General features: G+C 33.9%; 2 protein-coding genes across 4 annotated transcripts in view; one reads left to right on the forward strand and one right to left on the reverse strand.

The window, feature by feature from the left end:
* Positions 1–13,425, reverse strand: part of LOC106881422 (nucleoporin NUP188) — a 475,282-nt gene that overhangs the window by 249,047 nt on the left and 212,810 nt on the right. The window lies entirely within an intron of this gene.
* LOC128248326 (histone-lysine N-methyltransferase SETMAR-like) overlaps positions 1–13,425 on the forward strand; it is a 50,467-nt gene that overhangs the window by 31,077 nt on the left and 5,965 nt on the right. Inside the window, exon 2 of one of the 3 annotated variants that reach the window (XM_052969294.2) lies at positions 5,035–5,461. The exons of the other annotated variants lie outside the window; for them this stretch is intronic. Within the exon in view, the coding sequence (XP_052825254.1) occupies positions 5,035–5,391 (357 nt within the window). The 3' untranslated portion in view covers positions 5,392–5,461. Of the gene's footprint in view, positions 1–5,034; positions 5,462–13,425 lie in introns of those variants that run through there. 3 annotated transcript variants of the gene reach the window in all.

Here is a 13,425-nt window from a genome sequence, read left to right on the forward strand (position 1 = left end):
GTATAGTTTATAGAATAAAAAATGACTGAAGAAAGTTCAGAGATAACAAAAGGTCTCTCCCTAAGAGTGAAAAGCAGACTGTATGAAGCTTGTGTACAAACAGTAATGTACAAAATAATGAGATATGGGTCTTGGGTGTAGAGGACATGAAAAGACTAGAAAGGACTGAATCTACTATGCTCCAATGGATGTGCAATATCAATGTACACATATGACAAATTGCAAATCTGATGAAAGTAAAACTGGGCATAAAAGGATGTATATAGACAATAGCAATTGTAAATGGAAAGAGCTATTGACCAACATATACCCACTTCCATAAGCACCTGTCATTCGCCTCTCACACTCTTATGAACTTAGCCACCCACAACTCCCTATCTTCAGTTCATATGCTCTCTTTCACTCACATTAAAATTATGCTCCAACACCTTGTTACAAAAATCTCTATCTTCTTTCCAGCTACTTCCACCTAGTCTTATATGTGATGCAGCCATATACTTTTTCAATAGCAAGACTCCTGTGTCTGTTCCTTTCCTTTATCATATTTTAGTCTCAACCCCTGACATAAAACCACTTCCCCTTAGGAAGCTTCTTCTTTTTTGTCTTGTAAGTTACTTGACAATTTTTAACTGAGCCAATGTCATGAAAAAGCACCCACTACACTCAGTCAGTATTAGGAAGGGCATCCATAAAATGAAAAATATGATAAATTTGGTAGAGAGAAGCTGTGTGGAAGTTCAATGGATATCTTACCTGATTGCTTAATTTTTCTATGGCTTAGACTCAAATCTAAGCACTTGAGTAAAATATCTACAAAAAGAAAAAAAAGTCTACACCCTATTTTTGGTAATAGACTTAATTCTTTGCTTAGTTTAAGCCTTTTAGCCAGATCACTGGCCTGAAAACTACCTTCTCCCATTAGTCTTGGAGGCCATGTAAACGATCATGGACTCTGGCCTTCCTCCTCAGACTTAAGCAACATAAAAACAAAAGATCAATTTTTTGTCAGGAATTTCATACAAAACATAGAGACATAGGGTTTATATATTTTCAAAAAAAATACTATTTTGGTAAAAGGAATATGTAACAAACAGGCGCAGGAGTGGCTGTGTGGTAAGTAGCTTGTTTACCAACCACATGGTTCTGGATTCAGTCCCACTGCGTGGCACCTTGGGCAAGTGTCTTCTACTATAGCCTCGGGCCGACCAACGCCTTGTGAATGGATTTGGTAGATGGAAACTGAAAGAAGCCCATCGTATATATGTATATATATATATGTATGTGTGTGTATATGTTTGTGTGTCTGTGTTTGTCCCCCCAACATCGCTTGACAATCGATGCTGGTGCGTTTATGTCCCCGTAACTTAGCAGTTTGGCAAAAGAGACTGATAATATAAGTACTAGGCTTACAAAGAATAAGTCCTGGGGTCGATTTGCTCGACTATAGGCGGTGCCCCAGCATGGCCGCAGTCAAATGACTGAAACAAGTAAAAGAGTAAAACAAATTTATATTAAAATAGGTAGAATATTGATTTATGTATTCTGAGAAAAGTAGTGTCATTTCATCAGGATAACTCTACATAATGTTAGCAGTCTTTGATAAAAATGTAAGATTCTGTAGTTGGTGGTATGGGAGAATTGAGATTACAACATCAACACAAGCACTTATTGCATATACACACTACAAAAGCATTATTTAGGTGCTTAGATTTGAGTCTAAGACAAAAAAGGGATAAAAAAAAATATGAAAGCAATCAGACAACATGTTGAAGCATTCAAACAGAATTAAAAATGAACTGATGACCTTTGCAGACAATTTTATAGTAAATATCAAATACAAAGAAAATAAGTCAGAACCCAGTTTGCAAATGATTTCCTTATAAAGAAAATACCTCAAGAATTTGTCAACAAGAAGGTAGTTGAACACAGAAAAGTAAAAACATATTTCCTTGAGATAATAGGTTTATAAATGAAGCAAACTGCATACAACTAAATTCTAGTGGTATTTATTCAAGATACTTAAATTACTAGTCTTTAATTTGGAAGACTACATCAAAAAATAATCATAATTATGAATACTTAGAAAAACATGAAGCATTTTCACATTCAAATCTGGAAATGTTCCACTATTATTATCATCATTGAGTGAGAGAGCAGCACATGCCATCTAAGTGGCACTGGAGTACAAATATATGGAGCCCAATATACCTATCATGACTACCTGTCTGATAAGGGTACACTAGGCAACCATATGTGCACAACATGATGATTTTATATCAAGATAAACAGTGCACGAACTTGCAGGTGGGGGCCTAGTTAGAATTTTCTTCAGGTTGAGTAGCTCATCCCACTCAAAAGGTCCCTGAATAAGGTTTGTTTAAGGATGATGAAAAAAAACCCATGTTCGCAGAGGTGAATTATTCAAATCCCAAAGAATTCCTCTCAACACATGGTTATGATGCTCCCCCACTACTTCTGCTTGTGATCAGAGATATCATCAGCCACTAAGGGAATGCTCAAATGACAAGCAAATTTGTGGTATTGAGCAGAATATTTATTGTAGCCCATCTTTTATACCAAGACAAAACGATGTACATTATAACACTTCCAATCAGTTGAGAAGTCATGAGAGCCACTGCCTGGTACTATATCAGGGCATATTATTATTATTATTATTATTATTCAGTAGTCTGATTTTTATTATGTGCCTTCACTGCACTACCAAGTGCAGCTCTGTGCATCTTGGGTAAGTGCTGTGGTTTGTTGCGGTGCTCTTATTTTCATTGTATTGAAAGTGCTTTACATGGGATGTGTGCAGTGCCTAGTAGTGCTATTTTCTGTATGTTATATATACTTGTAAGTCCTGGTATTATGTATTTGTCTGAATGTTTTTTTATCATACCTAATGCACCAACTATAATAGGAATTGTTTAGGCTCCACATTCAAGTTACCTCTATTTCCAGGTCTTTGTATTTTGAAAGTTTCTCCATTTCTTTTAGAGAAAAATTGTCATCTGCAGGTATTGATAAATCAGTTAGAAAGCATTTTTTTCTTCATGATCCCTGATAACTATATCTGGCCTATTGGCCTTAATTTCTCTGTCTGTGTGTATTGGCATATCCCAGAGTATGGTTGCTTTCTCGTTTTCTGTGACCTTTTCTGGCATGTGTTTATACCATCTTTTTCTGTTGTTATTCCATAGTGTTGGCATAGCGTCCAGTGTATATAGGTCCCAACTCTGTCATGCCTGTGAATATATTCCTTCTGAGCTAGGACTTGGCAGCCAGAGACAATATGATTTTTTGTTTCTTCTCCATCACCAAATATTCTGCAGTTACTTGTATTTCTTTTCATTACACGTTGTTGCTATTTCTGATGAGAAGGCTTCTTTGGTCTTGTGCTGCAATTAAAAATCCATCAGTTTCTGCTTTGAGTCCTGAGCTTCTCAGTCATTGTTGGGATTTTGCATTGTCTATTTCTTTTCTATTTAGCTTAACACAATATTTACCATCTAAGGACTTTTCTTGCCATTGTTTTATCATATGTTGCTGTTCCAGTTTTAGTTTAGATTTCAGTTGTTTTACAGTTTTTGTTGTTTCTTCTTTTTCTTCATAGTTGTTAGGTACTATGACTTCTTTTTTGTATTTGTCAGCTTCCTTAAAGACAGAAAACAGATTTTTGTTTTGTTTGTGTTTTTTAAGCTATTTGTATTAGCTTTCCTTGCTTCTGAAGTAGGTATTTCTGTAGTCCTATGGTGGTTATTTTGTAATAGTTTTCTAGCTGTATAAGGCCTCTACTCTCTTCAATACATTGTATACATAACCTTTTTATGTCAGATTTTGGGTGGTGTATCCTAAACTGTGTCATTATTTTCCTTGTTTTCCTACTTATTTTGATTAGTTCATTTAGAGTCCAGTTAAGAATATTGTAGCTGTAACCTATAAATGGGACAGCTAGAGTGTTGATACCTATTGACCATTGAGCTTTGTTTTCAGTATTAATCTAACTCATCTATAGTATTCCTTTCTTATCTTCTCTTTCATTTGTGTGTGTTGTATCGTATCTAGTTCATTGATTCCTAAGTATTTGTATGTTTGGCTTTGGTCTAATTCTCTTATTTCATTTGCTTTATCTAGTGATGTTGTTACTCTTAATAATAATAATGATAATAATAATAATAATTATTATTATTAATAAAAATAATAATGATACACAATGACCTTAACATACATGAATGTCAGCATGTACTAGATGTCTAATCTCTCACAGATACTTCCATCACCAAATATAACAGATTAGTTTGTTATCCAATAATGTAGTAATTATATTATGAACCGAAACTGTACCATGTAGTGATATTGCAACTAGTTATTTTTATAAAGATATATCTTATCCAGGATAATTAATAAAAAGCACAACTTGGATACATAACAGCATCCAAATTTGTACATAAATCATATTATTTCATTATATCCATGTACAGAACTGACATATGAACACCAAATATAAATCTACAGTAAACTAAGAGCTCCATGAATAACACATTAAGCTTAAACATGTTATTACATTGCAGTCAATCTATGTTGTATGTATATATACACATAAGCAGTTAAAATTATCTGTAAGAGCAACATATTTTGAGTAAAAGCAGAAAACCATAAATGCATAAATTTAACATACAGATTATACTTTGTCTTCAACATTTGTTTTATGAGGATAAACATCAATAAACATCATTAAATGTATAATTATATAATTGTGATATATAATTAATTGAAACTAAATTAAATAATTATGTATTCTATTAGGCTGTCAAGAAAGTTCTTGCAGAATTTATAACTTTGGTTTTAAATGATGTATTTTCAAATTCATTTTAGTTAAATTACTTTGACTTTATATATCATTTTAAAGCCTGTTTTTCACTCTATCTAATTGTGTTACTCTTTTTCTTTATGAATAATTAGACCATTTTTTTCCGGAACATTGAATACAACATGGATAAAAAGCAAATTCGCACAATTTTCTTATTCCAGTTCAAGCTAGACCGAAAAGCTGCTGGAACAGCTAGAGATATCAGCAATGCATTTGGCCCAGGAATCATTAATGAACGTACAACACAATGGTGGTTCAAGAAATTTTGTAGCAGTGACGAGAGTCTTGAAGATGATAAGCGTAGTGGTTGGCCATCAGATGTTGACAACGATCAACTAAGAGCCTTAGTGGAAACCAATCCACGCACAACTGTTCAAGAGCTTGCTTCTGAATTAGACGTAACATATGTGACAATTTCCAACCACTTGAAAGAGGTTGGAAAAACAAAAATACTTGAGAAATGGGTGCTGCACGAATTCAACGACAACCAAAAAAAAAAAAAAAACACACCGTTTTGAAGCATCGTCTTCCCTGCTTTTGTGCAACAAGAACGGCTCGTTCCTCGATGTGATTGTGACTTGCGATGAAAAGTGGATTTTTACGACAACCGGTGACGCTCAGCTCAGTGGTTGGACGCCGACAAAGCTCCATGGCACTTCCCAAAGCCAAAGTTGCACCAAAAGAAGGTCATGGTGACTGTTTGGTCTGTGGCCAGTTTCATCCATCATAGCATTTTGGATCTAGGCGAAACCATTACGGCAGAGAAGTACTGTCAGCAAATGGATGAAATGCATAAAAAACTTCGACGACAACAGCCAGCATTGGTCAATAGAAAAGGACCAATTCTTCTCCATGACAATGCTCGGCCGCATGTCACACAACGGACCCTGCAGAAATTGAATGAATTGGGCTACGAAACTCTGCTTCATCCGCCATACCCATCAGACCTCTCGCCTACCGACTATCACTTTTTCAAGCATATTGACAACTTCCTGCATGAGAAATGCTTCAAAAACCAAGACGATGACAAACACGCCTTCAATGACTTCATCGCTACCAGAACGCAGGATTTTTACACTACTGGCATAAATAAACTTGTTTCGTGTTGGCAAGTATGTTGATTCTGATGGTGTTTATTTCGATTAATAAAGTTTTGTTTGAGCAGAGACATGTACATCTGAATTTAAAGGTTAAAAACCACAAGAACTTTCTTGACAACCTAATGTTTATACATTAAACGTTGTTTATCATAATAGAACAGTTGTTTCACATAAAAGGATAAGGTGAAATTTATGCTTTTCTGCTTTTACTCTAAATATGTCTTTAAGAAAAAAATTTACTTTAATTTTTTCACAACACTTTACCATATTTTATACCAATAAATATTTCATCTGAGTGATCAATGTAAGGATTTCAAATGGTTAGTATCATGAGTTCAAATGCTGTCACAAGCACTGTTTTATATGCTGCCAATAAAATACATCATTCCTTTTCAGTTTCATAATATGAAAGATGACTTTTTTTTCTATAAGATGTCATCATGTCATTGAGAGTGAGAATGTATCACTGGATATCAGGATTATTTATAATAGCAACTCATTTCAATAGCAAACATTGATATTATCTATGTACTGAGTGTGCTTTGGTACACAACACTTGCATGTATGCATATCTATATGTGTGCAAGTGTGTGTATATCATCATTATCACCATCACCAATGTTTTTTCACATACAATTCCCCATGCATGTATGGGTCAGTTGGAATTTGTTGAAGTAAATTTTCTGCAGCCATATGCCCTTCCTGTTGTGAAATCTCATGTTTCCCAGCAAACTAATATTCCTTTGGTCAGACACACTTTTCATGAAAGATGGCAAAGGAACAGCATTCCTAGCAAGATTGACACTTGTTTACAAACATCATGCATTGTCAAGAATAGGGGCAACACACACGCACATACGCACACACACACACATGATGAGCTTCTTTAAGTTTCCATCTACCAAATCCATTCACAAGACCTTGGTTGGCTTGAGGTTCTAGCTGAAGACACTTGCACACGGTACAATGCAGTGGGTCTGAATGCGAAATCACCCAGCCATATCTGCATTTGCATAAGTGTACGCAAATGCACACACACAGATATACATACATAGGAATGTATATTATGAATATATTATACACAGCACAGTGTAAGCTAGAAGAATTGAAATAAACTTAAATATTACAAAACCTCACTTGTGGTTTTATTCCAGCAAAAGAAAGTTCAAACTAGATTCAAGATTTTCTTACTAGGAAGAACTTTTCCCATTCCTACAGCATATGTATATATATATATATATATATATATATATATATATATATATATATATATATATATATATATTATATATACATATGCACTACAATACACACACAGATGCCAAAAACCAAGGAAGTCACTGGTGTGTTAGTAAATATTGTTTTTATTGGTAAAGTGTTAAGTTTTTTTTCAAGTTTATATGCCTAGTTTCTTATGTTTTGGACCAAGTTCATCTTTGGAGAAACAAGACAGTTTTATTTTGTCCTTTGTCTAAATCTTCACTATTAGGATTATTTTTGGGAAATAGTAAAGAAATGCAGGAGAAAGAAGGAAAACAAAATTAGGACAGATTGAGGTTGAAAATAGAGAATAAAAATGAAAGAAAGGAAAACTATAAATAAGTGAGGATTTTGGGAGATAGATGAGAAGATTTTAAGTTTAGTAATTGGTAAACAACTTGCTAACAACAATACACAGGTTTGTATATATGCAAAGATATGAATAGGTGAAATTAACCTGTTGGCTTGCATATTTTCCCCACATAGGCACACATACATATGAATAAAATGTTAATTTGCTTGTTGTCACAAATAAACACATTAACAACATATATACATGCATACAGTTATATGCTCTCATGATAAACAACAATATATAAAGATGCATGCAATGTCCACACATGCACTATATATATATATTTACATACACATACAGTAACTGACAACTGTACACATTCATAGAGAAAATTCTGTCAAGGCAATATTATAACGTCTGAGTTATATTTATATGAATGCAGGTTGGTTGGTGTTGTATCCTCTGTTTCCAAATGTTGTGGTACCACCATGATATTGTGATGGATGGTTTAGATACACTGTACCAGTGTTGTAACAATAAACAAGATAATGATGCTGCCATAATAACCACATAATGATCAAACAATCTCTTCATGAACCAACGATCAATATTCCAAACAAACTAACCAACTGACACCTTCTGACTTCACTGTGAACTCAAATTGAACTAACACACAAACTTCACTTCAGCCACTACTATTTATAATCACTCAATCCAATCTATTTCTCGTAAGGGGGCATTGTGACTTTCATCACAACATCTCCCCTTTTATGATTTTGACTGTCAAAAGAAGTGAAATTTATTTTATTATTATTTTTCCAGCACACCTCCCCTTCTCTTTTTTTTTTTCCTAAGAAAATTTAATATTTTTTTTGTTTTGGCATTATTTCTAAGTGTACAGTTTGTTTCCTTTTTCTACTGATGCTTCTATGAGGCTCAATCTCTTTTGGTGCTGGTACCTCAAACATGTCATAGCAGACTTTCATTGGTATTTCCTTTCGTTTTTCAGTATGTCTTGTCTTTAATTGGTTTAGGTGTCTCTTACGTTCCCAACAGTGTCCTTTAATTACAAACATCATGTTTTCTAATCTTTTAGTTACCATTTTTGTAAATGTTAAAATGAATTCTATCTCCTACTTTGAAATGTTTTGTTTCTTTTTCTGTATTTCCTTTAAATATATTTTTTCCTGGCAATAATTTATTGAAGATTGATTTGATTTTTCACATGAACATTAACTCTGCCAGAGATTTTCCTGAACTGGTATTCAGATTGGGCGTTACTCTATATACCCAGAAGGATTTCATTAGCACTTCATCATTTCCTATGTCATTCCTTGCTTTTTTTTAATGCTCACTTGAAAATATCAACAAATCTTTCTACATGCCCATTTCACCTCGGACAGTAGAGCGGAGTAAAAATATGCTTTATCACATGTATTTTGCAGAAATCTTTGAATTCACTACCCGTAAAGTGTGTTCCATTATCTGATACTAACATGTCTGGAACACTGTATTGGGCAAATAATTCATACAGGAATTTTATTGTTGTCTTTGTGGTTGGTTTATTGCACCTGCTAGCACACAGCCTTTACATGATTTTACACAATTTTCAATGTCTCGGTCCATTGTCAGCCAATATACATAACTCCTCATTAAGGCTTTCATTCTCAACATTCTTGGGTGTCCATTGTGGAATTCCTGCAATACTTATTTCTGTAGTGCAGTTGGTACTACCACTCTTTGCGCGTACATTAAAACATTGTCGCATAGTGAAAAATTATTTGAATTTGCATTTTCATTTTGCTTATTTTCAACATTTCTTTCATTCTTGTAATGTAATTATCCTCTGCGAATTTCATTTTTATATCGTACTGTCACTGGCAGTTCATGAATAACATTCCACATGTTTTTAATTAATTTTTTCTTCACTGGTGGGGCAGCCATTTAACTTTTTACAGTACTAGGTTATTAGGAGATCCCATAAGTGAAATAACTCCAACCAGTCAATACCAAACAGATTGGTTGCATTCTTTATGAAAACTTTTGCCTTGCACACTTTTTTCTCAAAATGTGACATCATTCCCCATTTTGCCTAAAAAAGTGTAGAGTGTCACCCACCATGCCACATGCAGTTTTTGTTAACATAGGTTTCCCTATTTTCTTCCACATGTTGGTGTTAATGATTGACATGTCACTACTAGTATCCCATTGTAATTTAATATTTACTCTGTTTACTTTTCATGTACAAATTTCCTTATTTGGGAGTCGATTTTACTTTCTGCTGAAAGCACTTTAGAATTTTTTTACATCTGACCTTCTTACTTTTGTTCTGCAGTTTGAACTCTTGTGTACAAATGTTTGACAACTGTAACATTTTTGGTTTTTAAAAAAACAATCTTTTCTGAAATGTAGGCCTCTACATCTATAACATATATTAGGACCTAGCAATCTTCTATAGGTCACACTTTCTCGGTCAACATATCTGTATTTTCACAAAATCCTTTTCTTGAATTTCATCATGTTTCAGGTTTACCGTTCTTTGACATTCTTTTGCAACAGCCTGTAGGGTCAAATTTTGATTCGCTTGTTCAAGTTTTGAAAAAATTCTTGCCCATATTTCTGTGTATTCATTTGCTGTAAGGTCTTGTACAAAAGTGAGGCACTTAAACATCTCTTTCACACATTCTGTTGACTGCTCCTGCATACTTTTTTATTTAAATTCCAACACTCCATCCAAGTGTTAAATAGAGGAGTTTTATCACTGAACATGTTAGACAGAAATTTGATTGTTTCCTGAAAACAAATTTCACTAAACTTTTTGGGCAATATGAAATTACAGTATCATTCATGCTTAGATGGAGCTAATTTACCTAATAATAAACCTTACTTTTTCTTCATCTGACCATGTTTTGCAATCTTCCTTAAAAATCTCCTTGTACCTTCTGTAGTATATCCTCTGTAGTATACCCAAAAGTTATACCCTCCTCTGCATTATAAATGAATTCTATAATCGAGCTTGATATGCTGTCTGGCAAAAATGAACTTAGCACATTTTTGGACTTCGTTAAATATAGCTCCAATAACTGTTGTTGTTGTACTAGTTGCTTCTGCAACTCCTGTTGCTGTTACTTTTGCAACTGTATTATAGAAGCTAATAAGTCTTCCATCATTTAACAAGTTGTATCAAGAACAAATTGTTAAATAACCTATGTGAGCTTCAAAACCTTCATCGCTAGATGTTGTATCCTCCTCCAAATGTGGTACCACCATAATATTGTGAGGGATGGTTTAGATACACTGTACCAGTGTTGTAACAGTAAACGAGATATTGATGCAGCTGTAATAACAACATAACAATCCAACAATCTCTTCATGAACGGACAATCCATATTCCAAACAAACTAATCAACCAACCAATACCTTCTGACTTCACTGTGAACTTAACTAAAACTAACACACAAACTTCACTCTAACTGCTACTATCACTCAGTCAAGTCTATTTCATGCAAGGGAGCATTGTGACTCTCATCACAACAGTTGGATTGAACATGACAAGAAGAAATGTTCATTTAAGTCAAAGAAGGTGAGCCGAGAGTGAAGATAATGCATTTGTTTCCTGGAATGTGAAGTGCCATAGTTGAAAACTACTGGATACCAGTGTCTGGTATTTCCAGACATTGAAGGGAAATACCTCCCAGAAAACAAAAAGAGCAAAACAACTTTTGGCACATATGACACATTATCTCACTTGGATTTAAATGCATCACCTTATCCTCCTCTTCACTCCATCCTCTATATTCATGTGTGTGAGTGTGTACGTGTTCTGAGGTATATTGCTTTCTTCATACAGACACACAAACACACACGCATATATATATGGAAGTGGGAAGTTATAGTTATATGAACGTGCAATGTTTGTATATACATTGCATGAAGTATATAGATGTCTGAATCCTTGCTCATAAGAACGGCTTAGTTTCAGCTATATGCATGTATGCGAAAACCTATGCGGGCGTGAATTCGTGTGTATTGTTACTGAGAAGTTGTTTACATATCACTGACCTTGCACTTCATAAAAAAAAAGAAGTGACAAACAGCCTTGCCTTCTGTTTTAATTCTTTCTCCATTGATAACCTCACACTCTTCTGTCTCTCTCCCACTACTTTTGTTCCCCTCATTCATTTGCAAAAACTCATTCTTTACTATTTCCAGGAAGTGATTCTTCATTATTTCCATATTCCCATGGAACTATTGTCTTTCCTTGAATAAAGACTTGCTCCAAAATATCAGAAACGTTTCTATTAATTGTATACAAACTTATAAAAAAAATACATTATACTTTATATACATATATTTGATCCATAATAAAAAAAATTAATGTGTATATACATTGTTTTTATAGAAATTATATTTTTCAATATTAAATAACTTTATTGTTATTGATAACTACATGAAATATTATATGCATGTCTGCATACATGGAATGATTTTTATAAAGTCTCAGCTGGAAGCTAATAGTTAGATGACCTACACAGAGTAAATAGTATTCACAGCTCTTCCACACTGGAGGATATCTGAATAAACATGATGAGGTTAAGTTTTAGTTTAAACATCTGAAATGTGAGAAACTGAGAGAGAAAATAGCCAAGGTGGTGTTATAGAAGGAAGACATTCTTAGAAGGCAGGTTTGGAGAACAATAAGAGCAATGGAAAAAGAACGTCAAATACAGTTCTGGGAAAGAGTATATACAGAAGGACTTCTTTCAAATAAGAGAGAAAAATTAGTAAATAGGTTTCATTTCTTTACAGAAACATGCTCTAACATTAATGTGTATTAACATTACACATCCAGAGTATGTACAATGGTAGTGTGCATGAAAAACATCACAAGTGAGCTGAGAAAAAGACTGGTTATAAAGAAGAATAAAATGTAGTGTATAAGAGAGAAGACCATGTTGCTATGGATATGTGATGTGCATGGAGAGTAACAGTTGGGTAAAGAATTGGTAAGTAATTCAAGTTGAAGGATCGTGTGGAAAAGGAATGCTGACAAACATCGGGAAAGGAAGTGAAAGCTGATCCAAAGAGGCTGAACCTAACAAGGATGACATAGGGCTGTAACAAATAGCAATGCATTGTGCTAGAGTTCTATCCAGCTCGTGTAAGCATGGAAAATTTTAGCTGTATGATGGTAATTACAAGAGAGATGAAGGTGCTGGTGAAAATGGTGAATGATCCATGGCCTAAGGTCAATAGGGAATGCAGCAATTTCTATCCTTACTCTAAGAGGAGACTGAAAATTGTGCTGCAAAAAATTAACTTAAAACTTATTGACTGGATAGATGACGATTCAAAACATTTTCAGACTATTAGTAAATCATTATATTAGACCTGACAAGACCTCATTTACATGGAATAGAATTTCAAAGATATTACAATATGAAGAACTTCAATTAATTTGGAAAGAATTTGTATTTGCCTCTAGACACAATAGGAAAAGTACATTTAAAAATATGTGAGTAATGAGAAAAACAATCTCTTGAAGTCAATGTTATGATCATAAAGAGAGTGCAACTATCTAAATGCACTGGTTAGGAAAGTTAAAACAATATTCTAATTTGTTTTACTTACAACATAGCACGCACAAGACAAATCCCTGTTGAAGTACTTATCTACCACCAAATATACACATTCATTAAGTGAGTAAACTTCAGCTTTTATTTTCAGCAGTATTGTAACAACCACTTCTTATGTTTACAACTTCTCAGTCGTCATTGATACATTTAAGCAAAAGCAATATTATTGCTACTTTGAACAGCAAAGCTTTGAATTATGTCTTGTACAAAAACTCTCTAGCTAAGTTGTTCGCTTGCCACTGATTCCTTATCAATTTTACT

Source organism: Octopus bimaculoides, chromosome 1, assembly GCF_046866305.1.
Source record: "Octopus bimaculoides isolate indiv1 chromosome 1, ASM4686630v1, whole genome shotgun sequence".
Classification (NCBI taxonomy): domain Eukaryota; kingdom Metazoa; phylum Mollusca; class Cephalopoda; order Octopoda; family Octopodidae; genus Octopus; species Octopus bimaculoides.